This window comes from Phragmites australis, chromosome 24 (genome assembly GCF_958298935.1).
Source record: "Phragmites australis chromosome 24, lpPhrAust1.1, whole genome shotgun sequence".
NCBI classification, from domain to species: Eukaryota; Viridiplantae; Streptophyta; class Magnoliopsida; order Poales; family Poaceae; genus Phragmites; species Phragmites australis.
Window position 1 is genome coordinate 3,366,014 of NC_084944.1, and position 15,760 is coordinate 3,381,773.

General features: G+C 44.1%; 1 protein-coding gene across 1 annotated transcript; it reads right to left on the reverse strand.

Annotated features, from left to right (window-relative positions):
- Positions 1 to 73: 73 nt before the first annotated feature.
- On the reverse strand, positions 74 to 4,117 carry LOC133907012 (pyridoxal reductase, chloroplastic-like). The gene is made up of 8 exons (XM_062348983.1): positions 3,878 to 4,117; positions 1,931 to 2,159; positions 1,716 to 1,809; positions 1,400 to 1,523; positions 1,216 to 1,317; positions 981 to 1,132; positions 790 to 883; positions 74 to 496 (listed from the first exon to the last, which is right to left on the reverse strand). Exons 1-8 carry the CDS (start codon positions 4,016 to 4,018, stop codon positions 311 to 313), a joined length of 1,122 nt encoding a protein of 373 aa, XP_062204967.1. The 5' UTR covers positions 4,019 to 4,117; the 3' UTR covers positions 74 to 310.
- Between the last annotated feature and the right edge of the window lie 11,643 nt (positions 4,118 to 15,760).

Below are 15,760 nucleotides of genomic sequence, written 5' to 3' on the forward strand. Positions count from 1 at the left end.
ACTCTGGCTCAATTTCACTGTGCTATTGTAGCACTGTAGTCTATGCGTAGTACGTGATCGGTAAACCAATGTCTGAAAAACATAAACAGTTTCTGAAGTTGCTGAAGAAAGAAACTTCAGAGATGTAAGGGCCTTGTTTTCAGTAAGATGGCAGCACACCTTGTAGCTACAGAAACATACATACATACATGCAGGTTCGTGACATCTGCATACGGGAACACTTTAGCAGCTAGCAGGATTTTGCCACGGGTCTGAAGTCTGAATGAACATCGTTGCCTGTCATGCTTGGTATTGCGATTCCTGCATATGGTCAGGCGGTTTGAAAGACGTTCTGGATCATTTTCTTCGGAGCGGCCATAGCCGCGGATTCGAGCTCTGAGATTTCGGCAGGGCTCAGCCTCCAGCCGAGCGCACCCAAGTTCTCCTCGACGTGTCTGACCGACTTCACGCCCGGAATAGGAATCGTGCCTTTGCATATGCACCAGTTTATCGCCACCTGCGTTGAGATCATAGCATCAGCTTTGTTCAGAAACCTTGTCAGAAGTTAAGATTAACACAGAGTTACCACACACGGAATCACCAGAAACACTTGACGTTCAAATGACATACTAGTTGCGGAATGCCCATACAACGGTGTGGGGGGGGGGGGGAACAGTCAGAAAAAAGAGCACCAAAACATAGAGGTTCGGCAAGCTGAGGCACCATAGCTCAGCCATCTGACAGTCACCCACCACTCGTGTCTCTTGGTCAAGAACTATGCATGTATGCATTGTGTGTATGAAAAGGTACCTGAGACATGGTTTTGCCCTTCTTTTCAGCAATCCTTCTCAGACAAGTCAGCAAAGAATCCAACCCAGGAAGAATTTGCCGGAACAGCACAGACCTGCAGTGCAGAGAACAGATGAGCACCCCGTAAAGACATGCACTCATCAACTACCAGAAATAAGAGTTCAGAAAAAAGAAAAGCCAAATCGCATTACCTTGGACCACTTGGAAGGTTAGAAGCATCATACTTCCCGGTCAGCATCCCTAATCCAAGTGGACTGTATGCGATGAGACGAATCCCCAATGAGTCACACACAGTTTTCAGTTCCATCTGCTCGTCGCCCATGCTCAGTAGTGAGAACTGAACCTGCATGACTTAGTACTTTCAGGTAAAGCAATACTGAATCAAGAGTTGTATATGACATAGAGCTAACTATTTCCTGCAGGTACCTGAGCTGAGCTCAAGGGAACACCTTTAGAGTCTAGATAGCTGTGGATCTTCAGAAGCTGCTTCGGCCCGTAATTGCTGACGCCAACGGCACGAACGAGGCCCTAAGAAGCACAAGTTGCAGTCAGATTCTGTGCCTAACTGACCAGATGATAAACGATGTGATCTGGTTGAAAGCACAGTAACCTTGTCATACATTTCAACTAGTCCATCCCACAGAGCACGCTCCTGCAAAGGCGCATAGTTCGCAGTAGACCAGTGCAGCTGCCCAATTCCGAGCCGATCAAGTTGCAACCTTTCCAAAGAAGACCTGAAAATAGGCACTTCATGAGTCACATAAACCCTCAAACTAATGGTCAGGTTATGCCCAATGCTTGCTTAATGATTCTTGTTCAAAGCATTCATGCTAGTATTCTGCAAATTTCGATGTATGGAAGAATAACTGTAGTGAACTAAGTGAAATGTGGTCGATGTACATTAAGCAAACAAATTGGGGGAATACTTGCAGGCGCTGACAAACTGGCCCGATGTAAGTCGCCAAGGATATGCAGCAAACTTTGTTGCAATGACCACATCATCCGGAGATTGCATCGGTCCTGGGACATTACAAAGGAACCAAGTTAAACAACTTCAACTGACAAATCTTACAGAAAGGACGTCAGTTTCATGGATTCTAATATCATTTTGAGACATCAGTAGTTCAGTACGCTAGCTAACCTTCAAACTCGCGGATAAAATTTCCAAGGAGCCGTTCACTCTGTCCATTCAACCTTCCAGTTCCATAGGAATCAGCAGTGTCAAAAAGGTTTATGCCATTCCTCAGAGCCAGATTAAAGCACTCCTGAAGCTCATTGTCCATGCTTTGTTGGTAGCCCCAGAGAAGTTGGTTTCCCCATGCCCATGTTCCAAAACCCATGGGGGAAACTGAAAGGGGGCCGACTTTCACCTAGATTTGTGAAGAGCAGTGTTATTTTCAGCATATATCACTGAACAAATATGAATGGAGACTTCATGAGTTAATCACAAAGACTCTTAATTCTCTAGATACGGTTCAAATTTCATACAAAAATGTGAGCTCTCAAAGGTGCACAGGTGGGGTATATAGCTTAAGAACTAACTCATTTTTTAAAAAAAGCCTGAAACTATAAGAGTTGAAGTTCAAACATGAAAGCTGCAGTTTTTTAGATAATGGAATAGAAAAAAAAGTGCAACTTGGTCATAAGAAACTTGAAACTTCAGACAAAATTGATAAGACAGAAATGTAACGCGTTGTGGTTCAGACTTCAGGTAGCGATGTGAGCTCGCAAAGCACAGTTGTCTATTTGGCCTAACAGAACCAACTCAGTCTGTTAGAAAGACTGATATTATTAGATTTCAAACTTGAAAGATTTTCTTTTAAAAAATAATAATAAGCAGGAGCACTGCTCTTTCTTGAAAGTTTCTCTTGTCCATAAGAAACTGGTAGAAGTGAAATGTATGTTACTCTTGCCCTTGAACATGTCAATATCGTCTGCTTGATTTGTCAACATATTGTATGATGCATCGACTAAATTCTATAACTGGTGTGTCTCCAGTGGCTTTCCCCTCATCTAAGAGTTCAAAAGGCATGGCCATGGAATGGCAAGTTGGTAACAACGCACTGAAATTTTGTCATCAAGGTTCCTTCCAACGGCAATCACGCAACATGGAACTTTTCGGTTTCCGTGCACGGCTTCGACAAAGAGGAATGACAGCATCAGTAGGACACCAATAATACTGGTAATAATCTACTGCAGATTCCGATTAAAATAGCAGTACATCTTGCCGGTTGATTCAAGGCTGGATACCAAAAGGCATCGTTAATCTAATCACAACCCCGCTCGAGCTGCATGAATAAGGGCTCCTACGGTCATCGGATCCTTCTTGCGGTTTGTGCTTAGGGAGGCAGGAAATCTAGGTTCAGTAAGAGCATCTCCAATCGAGCCCTCTTCTCACCCCCTATCCTATATTTGAGAAAAAAACGATGAAAAACGGTCTCCAACCGACCCCCTATCTGACCCCCTTTATTTGAGGAACCCTCAAATCTCATCCCTCACCCCCTACATCTAGGGACTCCTCATCCAACCCCTCATTTGGGAGAGAGAGGAGAGAGAGAGAGGGAGAGAGGGGAGAGAGAGGAGAGAGACTTACCAAATATTAATAAAATAGAGGTGATTCGAATATAGGGGATCAAATATGAGGGGTCGGTTGAAACGCGTTGAGAAATAAGGGATGGAATCTGAATGAGGAGTCCCTAAATAAGAGAAATAGGGAGTCAAATATGAGTAGTCGGTTGGAGATACTCTAAGGCCGTGCACATTCAGACAGAACATCAAGTTTGTGCCGGTGTCCTATTCGTTTGCCTTGTTCATAATGGCAAGGTGCACATTCAGCTCATGTCATGTCACAAGCTGTTCAGAATAGCAACGCACAGTCCTAGGAGTAAAAGCTTTGTAATTTTGGGACTGTGGACTATAGAAAACTGCAAAACCAAGCCTAGACGGCTACTCTGTACTAACAGTCTTCAATTCTCACCCAGTCACCTGTCAGACTACAGTGAACACCGAACTCAAACATGCAAAATGCATCCGTGTCATGCATGCATGTGTAACTTGTGGTAATACTGAAGGAGAGCGTTTGTTGGACCTTCTCCCAAGGCCAGAAGAGGGGCCCGAGGCGCAGCGCCGCAGCAGGAGGCGGCGACGACGCCCTCCTACCTCCGCCGGGGCTGTGCGGGTGCGCTGCGAAGGACATCGCCGGCACCGCCGTGGCGGCCGGCAGAGCCATCTGGGGTGGAGGGGAGGTGTGTGTGTGGGGCGGGGGGCACTTCAGCCGCCCGCTCTCGTGTCCGTTCGTCCCCTGATAAAAAATCTAGAGGTTCCTTATGGCAATTTCGCTCCAAGGTCCTCGTTTTTCTCCGGTTTCACGGAGGGTGTGTTTGGTTAGTTAGACAAGGATTCCTAGGGTAGTGTGTATAAGCAAGTTTATGGGAAGCAGAATAGAATGGTATTGGTTTAAAAGAAAAATATTTTATTTGTTGTATTTATCTAGTAGATTAAATCGAGTTTCTATTTGGTTGAGTAAATATGAGTAATTATTACTCGTATTAAGATAATTTTATAATACTGATAAGTTGATCTATCTATATGAGTAATGTAAAACTTGTATCCGTTAAATTAGACTATAGAGCGAAGCGCAAATCAAATTTCACTATCATGTTAGTATGATAACATATATTTACATCTATCATATCAAATTATAACAGTAGATATAGATAATTAATTGAACTTTTTTCAAAATTAAATGCAGCCGCTAGATCTGGATGAGGGAGATACGGGAACAAACACACCCATAGAAAACCAGCCAATGCGAAACCAAACCTGGGTCGGCCACGTCGTTGCCCGGCCCGAGCATGGCACAGCACGGCACGGTCGGGCACGGTCGTTGCGGCCCAGCCCCATCGCGCAGCGTTTTTACGACGAGTAAAAAACCAGCCGAGCCGTAGAACGAGCGAGCGCACACGTGGGCGCGCGAGGAATCTTTCTCTGGCGCCGACGAGTACAGTACACTGGTGCTCCGGCTGACTGGTTGGTGACGGTGGTAACTCGGACGTTTACACGCGCGCCGGGCCGCGGCATGCATTGATTGATCGCAGAGGGGGAGGCAGGCAGGGCCGGAGGCATGCACTGCAGTGTGTGCTGCAGCAGCGGCAGCGGCCCCGTGAGCCGTGGGAGTTAAGGCGGATCGTCGTGCGGTACATCGACGAGGCCTTCGATGTTTCCTCCGCCGGACCCGAGCACGGATCTCGAGCCCGTCAAAAGTCTCCGGCAGGGGGCTAGTACTTCACTAGTATAGTGTATAGATGCCGGACCAGACGGGCGGCCTTGGTGTGCGAGACCTCGCGTCGCTTACCGTGTGGCACCGCCGCGTGCATGCGGACGGAGAGGGAGGGTGGCCTGGCCTGGCCTCGCGCGCGCGACGGGGGCGCGCGCGCACCGGACCGAATCATTTGGCAATTGATGAGTTGAGCGCCTGTGGGCGTGAGGGTTCTGACAACGCTTTCTCGCCTAGATGTAGCGTGGCGCATCGCCTTAGCTTCAGCCTGGATTGGCCGATATGGTCGCAGTCTGCAGAGTCGTCCAATCCAAAAGGGCAAACCCGTTTTTACTCCTGCAGGCTGCAGGGTCCGGCAAAGCAAATCTGTCCAAATAGACCTGTGTCTACTGGATCGATTTGAGACATATCACTGTAATTACAGTTAGACACGATATGGCCCGAGAGTAGATGGGGTAGGCTAACACGGTACGACCCGGTTGATACGGGCCGGCCCGAGCATGGTATAGCACGGCCCAATTAGTCACACGACGGTACGCCAGGCCCGGCCCAGCATGACACATCAATGGTCAGCGCGACACGTGGCTGCACGGCTGGCCCATCCAGCATGGCACGCTCAGCACAGCATGCCTGATGCTAGCCGTTGGGCGCGTGGGGCCAGCATGCCCACAGCACGAGCGGCACGGCCGGCACGCGAAAGCACGCGGGGGCACAACTCGATTTTTTTGAATTTTGTAGCCATTCTGTGACTGTTAGAGCTCCGAAAACTTCTAATGGTTTTGCAAAAATCACCAATTTTCACTTATAAATAGGGCATCACCCTATCATTTCATTCCACACCATCAACATGATTTGCTCTCTTGTTTCCGCTTATTCTTGTCTTAAAGTTCTTGCGAATTTGCAAAATTTGGCACAATTAGGTTGAATTGTTGCAAAAAATCCGAGAAATTTCAACATCATCATCCTGCTGTCTTGAAGAAATCTTGGTAATTTTTTGCATCGTTGTTCTTTGTTGTTTCTTCCAAATTCTAATCTTTGTTTTATTATTTGATTATTTCTAACTCTAAATATTTGAATTGTTTGTAGTACTATTCGATATAGATCATGGACATCGGTGATCATGATGATACGTTCATTAATCATAATTTTTTTCTTCAAGGACTCTCAGGGTACTATGGTAACTTTGATACTAGTGCTGTAGATGAAGAATGACCCAACGGTGAACTTCCAGCTGGTTCACATGTAGCGGCACCTCCATCATCAGGCTCTACAAGTGCACACACGTTAGCAAGCACCGGCTCCAAAAGATCCAGAGCCACTACTTCCAAAGTTCGGTAAGACTTCGAAAAGATCTACAGAGAGAAAGACGAGGTAAGTGTCAGGTATTCTAAGTGTCATATTTGTAAACATAAATTATCTCCAAAGTTCTCACGTGGAACATGACACTTGAAGAGGCATGCCACAACTTGTAAGCGAAAGAGTGGAGCTGCCATGAAGCAGATGGTGCTGCAGTATTACCTCGATGGCTCTGTTCGTCATTGGGAGTATGACTCTGTCAATGCTCAAAAAAAAAACTATGCCGCTTCATTGCAAGAGTGGATCTATCACTCAACATCGGTGAGTCTGTTGTATTTAAAGTTTACATTAAGCAAGCTCATAATCCTAGATTTACACATATTTTTAGATAGACAACTACTAAAGATATGATAAAATACTACTATGCGTGTCGTAGCAAGCTTAAAGAAAATATTACAAACATGTATATTTTCAGTTTCTTTGACCTCGGACATGTAGGTAGGTAGGGCTAGAGAGGATTATCTTAGTGTGGTAGCTCATTTTGTTAATAATGATCGGGAACTAGAAAAGAGAATAATAAGTTTTCGGTTGATTGACAATACCTATACCGGTGACAATATTGCTAAAAAAATATCTCAAATAGTTGAAGACTTTGGACTCACAAATAAAATATTTTTTATCACTTTTGATAATGCCAGTGCAAACTTTAGAGCAGTGGATATTGTTACGTCGTTGTTTAGTACATATGCTGAATCTTTCTTGTTATATCAACGTTGTGCTTGTTATATTATCAATCTTATAGTAAAATCTGGTTTGAAGAGGTTGGAGCAATACCTAAATAATTTTCATACTGCAACATCTTTTGTGAACTTCTCTAACCAACGAATTACAGCATATAAGCAATATTGTGTTGCAATAGGTGTGCGTCTACGTAAGTTTGCTGTGGACATGCCGATAAGGTAGAACTCTACTTTCCTTTTCCTCTGGCCAGCCCAACCTGCCTCTCTCTTTTCTCTTCCGCGCTTCGCCCGAGCCCGACAGACCATTGTCTTCTTCTTTCACCTGCACCCGCCGCTCGCGCACGAGCTCTTGCCCGAGCTCATCGACCACTGGACCCACCGCCTAGCCATGACATCGCCACCCGCCACCTGCCAACCACCCGCTTAACTTGGCCCGCCCCGTACCTAAGCCAGAGTCACCGGTTCACACCGTCGCTCTCCTCTGCCACCACCACCACACACGACGACCGCGCCAAAGAGCACCATCGACTGAGCACGCGTGCAGTAAATGCTTCGCCGCTACCGCGATTGCAAAGCTCGTCCTTCCCACGCCGTGGAAAGTCCGTCGTGCTATGCCGCTAGCATTGTCGCTCTTTGACAAAGCATCGCATCGTACCGCACGCGCGAGCGCTGCCACCAGACCCCACCAGCGGCGCTACCACCCTCCGGTCGCCTATAAAAGCCAGCCACTCGCTCGCTCCGCACCTCACCACCGCTCGCTGAGCTCACCAAGAGACCGAAGCGTTCGAGGAGGAGGAGGAGGAGCCAGGAACACAGGACTTCGAGTAGGACCCCACGAGGACTTCGACGGAGGCAAGTCTCAATCCATTTACCTCATTGATCAAATTGAACCCAGATTTTATCACCATAACCCGTAGCAGCAATTTTTCACCGAATAATTACATGAAGTATTACTTGTCAGCTTATTTAAAAACTATTGATGTAGTTATGACCTATTGTAGATTAGCCAGCCAATTTGTGATCAACCTCAATATGACCTTGATAACCGTAGGATATTCATCGCAGCTACCTTATTTATGCTCAAGCGATCATCTTATTACTATTATGCTTAGGACTGTAATTATTGTTGTTACTTCATGCTTAATCACAATAGTTTTGCGAAATGTGTGAAACTTGGTGCTCAGTGTTGTGTCAGTTTTTGGGATGGAAAAAATCACCGGTTAATGATAATAGCTGAGAACTTGTTAGAGCTGGGGCAAATCAGGGTTCTCGCGAGGAATGCCTTAGGAGTTTGGGCGTTGCCTGTGTGGCAGGCTCAGCGTGGAGATGTTTGCCTTGGCTTGATTAAGAACCGAGTTAGTGTGACATCCTACCTAGTTCTTACAGTATTGCCACTCGATCCTGTATGGGTCTTAGCCTAAATCCCGCCAATTAGTTTACTGATCGTCCGGAGGCAGGTGTGCAACGGGAGGCCATGGAGCAGGTGCTGGCTTAGCGACCCGATTGGAGGTCTAGTTAAAGGTCAGGAACCCTTGGTTAACATCCATAGATGGCCAGTGAGATGATGCTGTGATAGTTAATGGCTTTGTTGAGTCACACTGCCACAATGGTGGTGTGTTGCCAGACTCAACTTGTGGGTAAAGTGTATTACTCTACAGAGGTAAAACTATTCGAATAGCCGCGTCCACGATCATGAGCGGACTATGGTTCAATTACAACAACTAGCATGTGTTGTATGCGTTTTCTTGGAGTGTGAGTGGGCAATGTGTGCCCGTTTTTGGGAAATAAGTCCGGCGAGTTGTCGTGGGTTGCTGCGGATGGAGTGTCCAATAATATTAAAACTTGTGCCCTATTGACTTTCCACCACAGTCGAAACCCCCCCTTCAATTATTAAAGTTGATATGATGTTTTCACAAAACTGCCTTATGAAAATAAACCTTGCACGAGTAAACTTGGCGTTTCCACAAAGTAAGTTTATATCCTTATCCTTGTCAATATCATATGCATATACTTTTAACCCTTGCTGTAGAGAAAGTGTTGGGACTTGCTGAGTACGTTTATACTCGCCCTTGCTTGTGCTTTCAGAGGATGACGTGAACTTCACCAATGCAAACAGTGAGACCGACAAGTAGGTTTGGTCGTGTTTGTACCCGAGTTACCTATGGTGTGGCGTCTTCATCATGTTGTACTTACTGTGCACTCTGATATCTTTGACTTTGTTGTTCGTGCACTGTTGTTCAGTGATGTATATTTTATTCACGTGATGGAGTTATTTTATCACTCCTTTTGTTGTATGACTATGATTCCACATGTTATAAGATTCTTATTTATTAGCGACTGATCAGGGACTAGTATAATAAAGGTTTTAAGTACCGGGGATGACCCAAGACGCTTCAAAGGACGAATGGGATGATAATAATTAACTAAATTTTATCTCATAATTTCAAATAAATGATAGTCAATCATACGCTAATCAACCTGCACTAGCACTTATAACACTAATCTTGCTGCAGTAATTACTAATTAAAATAAAAATATACTAATTATCACGAATCATACTCTAATTGATGTACAAATCACATATTAATCAACACTAACACTTAAAAATTACAATCACACAGTAATAAATACAAATTAGCAATATAATATTCTAATTATCACTAATTATTTTACTAATGATCAAAGCTAGACAGGGTGAATAACCTCATCCAGTAAAAAAACTGGCTCACTTTATCCAATATATGTGAGGAATATTACTCAGTTGGAAGACCTTGTCCACCAATCCTTCAACCAAACAATTCAAAAAAGTGTATGGCTATATCACATCCACCCTCATCCCTACAACCAAACACAACCTAAGAGAGTTCATGTGTGGTATCACCTCCCACTCACCACTATGGAGGTAGTGACGAAGATATATAGCGCATTGATATGGAGCAAGAACTTGGAACTGAGTATGGATGAAAGCGATAGAAAAAACTCTGTCTTGTCCCGTGACCGTTCCCCATTTTCTCTCGACGTTTTCGTTTTTCTGGTATGGGACGAACACATGACGGAGGTAACCGAAAACGGGGTATGCCTCCTCCCGACCGAATTCCCGATATCCCGTTTTTAGGCCTGTTTCCAGGCTTTCAGGAAAGTCCGCAAGGCCGTAAGCCTAGCGCAATCAGTCCACGTCTCTAGGAAAGCCAATCGTCCAGCCATAGTCTGTCTGACCGTCCCCCCATTTCCAATCGCTCGCTACCTCGCTCGGCTCTAGCGGCTGCTCCTGCCGATGCGGTGATGCCGTCTTGCACTAGTGCACCGCCGCCGTTGGCCAGCCAACCAGCCCGCTGCCCCGCCCCCGCTCTGCTCCAACCATAGCCTTCAAGCTGCGCCGCCGCCTACCCGCTGCCCCACTCTGCTCCAGCCTTCAAGCTGTGCCGTCGCCGGGTGCCGCCCTGCCCTGTATTCTCTGTCGTCCGCCTTGTAGCCTCAGCGTATGGAAGGGGAAGGTCAAAGGGGGCGCCATCCTACCCTGCTGCAGCCGCGGCGTGTGGAAGGGGAAGGCCGAAGTATGGTGGCAGAAAATGGTGCAGGGTAGAAAAAGGCGAGGGAGAAAAGAAAAGGAGGCGATGATGATGCATGGGAGCAATTGCTATAGCTAATTCGCTCCTCTAAACACATATATGTCACTTACTCATGTGTATGTCACTGTCATATATAGATTCATGGTATCATTTTTTTATTTCAATGTTTCAAATCATGGATTCATGGTTCTGAGGTTCGATGTTTTTGATTTTAATCACTAGTTCATGCCCGATACTGGCATATTTTTATTCAGATCGGTTCATTTTCGAATGATCGGCAGTCCTGTGTTCGTTTCTGTTTCTGTTTCCGTTTTCGATTTTTTCATTTCTGTTTTCGTCTGACTGAGAAAATATGAGAGTAAAAAATTCTCATTCGTTTTTATCCCTAGAACTGAGCTATCTCTTTGCTTGATTGTGTGTGGGGGGTGGGGGGGGGGGGACTGAATAAGAAAGCGCAGGCTGGACTTCAGGAACGATGAATAATGCATAGAAGAAAGTGGACATTTCGTACGCAAATTTTCGTCCAAATAAGCAACCTGTCAAATCTCAACTATTTCCATGAACTAAATCAGGGTTGGCATTCCCTAAACACCAATATACGTATGTGTGCGCAAATATACTCATTTTCCCGTTTGTATGTATTACTTATATACTCCCTCCGTTTTAAAATAGATGGAGTTTTACGATTTTAAGGTAATTTTAGTCTAAGTTTTGTAATCCTATCTCCTCTATTAAATAACTTTCTTCCTAATACAAGTCCTATTTCTCATATAATAAATAGTATTAAAAAAGTAAGATGATTATTTTATTATTCACCTTAATACTTATACGTACTTAATTTTAAAACATCACCTATTTTAAGATGAAGTGAGTATGCCACAGAGCGAGAATCAGTTTGTATTGACCTGGAAATTACAAATTGCCCTTCAATTTGATGCCAACCTCAGTCCATTTTAGTGGCCGTCTCAAACTTGTCTGGCTTGCTTCTGGAGATAACATTAATTCTTCTCCCCCGTCGCTTGTTTGGGGAAGAACCTCCATGCAACACGATCGGCAGTGGCTTTGCGCTGCACTAACACCGTCTCTAACAGATTTACTTTGGGAGTCATATTCTTTTCATGCAGGAATTTTTGTTTCATTTAATATTTTTATAGTTTTTTTTCATAATTCTTTTACGACGGAATTCTAAAAGTCATTTTTTTTATTCTAAATTTTTTTTTCTTTCTCTTTATAAATCTATTCGAAAAAAAACTATTAAAAATAAAAGAAATAATAACTGAAAGTGGAATCAAGAAAGAAATCATATAAAGAAAAAATGGTTGGAGATGACCTAACTCACGAGCGACGGAGGCCCCACGGCCGCAAGCAGGGCCTTGTCCGTCCCAGGGCGCTCTCTTCAAGAACGGGAGGAGAACCGAGGCCAGGACGCAAGCACAGCTAGCTCAATTGAATTCGGCCATTCATGGCTCCCTGCTTCTCCTGCAGGATGCATTGGCGCTGCGCACAGGGGCCATAAATGCCGGGCGCGGGCATGGTGACCTCTTTTTCCCCGCACAGGTCGTCGTAGGGGGCTGGCTCGACGTAGGCATAGTCTTCAGTCGACCTCACCACTGCAAGTCTGCAACTCCCATGGCGATGGATCGACCGGAGTGTGTTTGGATGGATGAGTGAAACCTGATGGGAGTTATATATTTAGTTTTTCGTGATGTTTAGTTTGATGTGTTGTTTAAATGGGGTGGTCATCATTAAAAAATATTTTCTAATATTTTGGATGGCAAAAAAAGATAGACCGAGTCATCCAGATTTATGCTCGTTGTCTGTTGTTGTGTATGTGTTCATGCTTTTTATTTAACTTTTAATTTTATCTATAACGTTCAAAATTTTTAAATATTTTTATGAGCAAATTATAGCTCACTAGAGACCTGTTTTAATTGGCTTGATCCAAAACGTATGAGTCAATATTTAATTAAAATTTTTCAAAGAAACATACTTTTATAACGTCTAGTAATTTTTAATACTCAACTAAATTCTCAAAAATCTGAAAAAATTCACTAATATTCTTCTCATGTGATGTACTCATTTATAAAAATATTTCCAACCCTAGATTATTTGATAAAAAAGTGAGGTCCTTTGCAATGCTCCATTTATATGTATTTTTATCAGTTCACGTGATATACACTTTTTAATTTAATTTGAATTCAAACAAATTCAAACATGCACAAATTCATCCAAATACTGCACAATTAATGGGTAAATTCACAAAAATATCATCATAATCAACTTAGCTCATCCAATTTATTCAACCAAACAGAAAAATAGCTCATCCTATCCACTATAATTCTACCAACCGAACAGAAAATTGACTCATCCCATCCATCCAATCAAACAAGAAAATTGAATCATCCCATCTGAAAAACTAGAACGACACTATCCCATCCAATCTTGCTCTCTAAAAAACACACCCTAAACTAACCAGGAGCAGCTGCGTATGCTCAGATAGGAGTATCTCATACCGGCCTACGGACAAAAACTTTGCAGAATTTCCTCGAATGCGCTGTGTTGATTGACCAGAAGTAATTTTATATACCACGGCTGTAACTCTCTGTAAGCCCTGTATTACATGCAGGCTGTAATTTTATGCTTGCCTTTGTAGTATGCAAGTACTAACTTTATGCATCAGGGTTGAGCTTCGGATGAGTTTTTCCCGTTCAAAGTTTTTGTTTTTGTTTTTTTACAACGCGAAAACTAGTACTGCGGTTTTAGGTATGGACAAAGGTTGCAGTCAGTGCATTGTTCAGGCCTGCAAGACAACACGATCACGACAAATCTATCGGCAGAAAAAAAAAATGCACATATGAGCTCGTTTAATTTACTTGGATCGTAGTACATGCTAGCTGCTACTTCGCATCTTGCTGAAAAGACTGATGTGAGCTCGATCGCCATTAGAACCGTAGAGAAAAAGTACCAACGTTCACGCGCGTACGTAGGTCTACCATGATGCAAGAGCAATGAATTAAGCAATCGGATCAGTTACTACGAGATCCTCGGTACAGTGCTGCGTACCTAGGGGTGGATTACCGGTTAGGCTCGTTAACGCTTGGTTTGTTAAGGCTCGTTTAGATAACGAGCTGAATTGGCTCGGCTCAGTTCGGTTCCTTAAGATTAACAAGTTGAAAAGGAAGCTCGAGCTTGTCCGTTTGGCCCATGAGCCAAACATAGGTCAACCTCAACATCAAGAACCAATGTGAGATTAATCACTTTAAAAATATTTAAGCATGTTAATAATATCTAAATTGATAACCCATGACGGAATTACACAAATTATCAACGTGGAATAACAAATACAAAAAATATAGATGTTTCACTACTACAGAAAATATCATCAATGCTTACTCAAAAACACTATCAACGGTGGTTTTTGAATCAACCCTGATTACTCGACACCAATAATGTGTATCAGTGCTGGTCCATAACAAGAAACCGGTACTGATACTCAGACAATTAGTGCCAACTGGTGGCTTCGAGACGCAGTGTTGTCATTTTTCAGAAAAAAAATCTACCGGAAATGAGTCGGCTCGATGCATTAAGCCGGAGCCAGCTTCATTCTAATCATCTGGCAGAGCATGAACACACAAAGTCTCCGGTGCAGAGGAGAGACCTCGCTGTGGCAATGATCACAAACATAAATCAGATGCACAAACCAAATCCGATTATTAAAAACACAATTTGGATGCACAGAACAAACATTTGCATAAATTAAACATTCGGCAGATAGCTTGATAGCAATAGTATAACCGAATAACAAAATCAACTCTTTTATTCACAATTTACTGTCTCAACAAAAATTGAGGACAAGGAAGAAGAGGGAGGCCTAGCCTATACACGACCTTGCAGTACTGGTTCTCCAAGAACCAACACTGCATCAGCACAAACCAGCAGTCGTTCTCCGGTGTCCACCATCTCGGCATCGCCGACCTCGCCGTCCACCCAAGCAAAGCAAGCAGCCATGGCCTCCTTCCACCTTGCGTTATGCACCTCCAGAAGAGAGGAAGCTAGGATAAAGGAAGCAATCGATGTAGAGAAGAGTGAATCCAGATTAGAAGCAAATCGAATCAACGAGGGAAAGGGGAAAGGCAGAGCCCACCTTGTAGATCTACAAAACCAGTGCTTGGGCCCAGGCAAGCGATGCTCTCTCAGTGGTGATGAGAGAGAGAGAGAGAGAGAGAGAGAGAGGAGGCGTGTGATGGTCACTAAATCTGAAGTCAGAGGGCGATGGCGGCCGCGAGGAGTCTCAGGCGATGGCCATGCTGTGGAGAGAGAGAGAGAGAGAGAGAGAGAGAGAGAGAGAGAGAGAGAGAGAGAGAGAGAGAGAGAGAGAGAGAGAGAGAGAGGATAAGGACCGTCATCGGCAATGTTGTTGCGAGAGAGAGAGGACAAAGAGAGGGGGCAGAGGAGTGCGGCTGTGAGAGAGAGGGAGACCGGGGGGGAGACTTAGAAAATTTTAGGATAGGGAATGGTGGCGGACGTGAGAGGGGCCGTGAGACAAAAAGCAGAATCAATGAAAATTTTGGGTCTGGTAGCACTCACCATTGCCCGTAACAAGAACTGATATTGATAAAAAGTATCAGTGTCAGGTCATGGTTACCAGCTGGCATTTAAGTATCAGTGCCGGTTTGTGCCAAGAGTCTGGCACGAGATGTTACGAATCGACACTGATTAAGTATCAATACTGGTTCTGGTCTAGCTGGCACTGATGACCTGACATGGATGACCAGTTCTGTTGTAGTGTTTTAACATTTAATATAGTTTTTACGAATACTATGCTTAGCTTATAGGTTGGATGAAAGGTCGAGCTTGACCAAACATAACAAAACTAATGAATTATTGAACTTAGGATTTCAGATTATCATATTTATTGAACTTAACGAGCTAATCGTGTGGCTCGCAAGCCGTCTCGTTAAGAAACAAACTACAAAGGAGGCACAACTTGGTTTGTTTAAAAAGCCAAGCCAAGCCAAACCAGCCTCGAGCTTTTTTGCCAACCCTATGTGTGTACGAAAGGCAGCCTTTGTTCTTACTTCTGACTTCCG

Bases quoted from the DNA above. Each gene is read 5' to 3' on its own strand.
- LOC133907012 (XM_062348983.1), bottom strand. From the start codon at position 4,018: ATGGCTCTGCCGGCCGCCACGGCGGTGCCGGCGATGTCCTTCGCAGCG. The intron at 2,160-3,877 runs GTCCAACAAACG...TCACAAATCTAG, and splicing joins TCTTCTGGCCTTGGGAGAAG to GTGAAAGTCGGCCCCCTTTC. The intron at 884-980 runs GTAATGCGATTT...TCTGCACTGCAG, and splicing joins AACCTTCCAAGTGGTCCAAG to GTCTGTGCTGTTCCGGCAAA.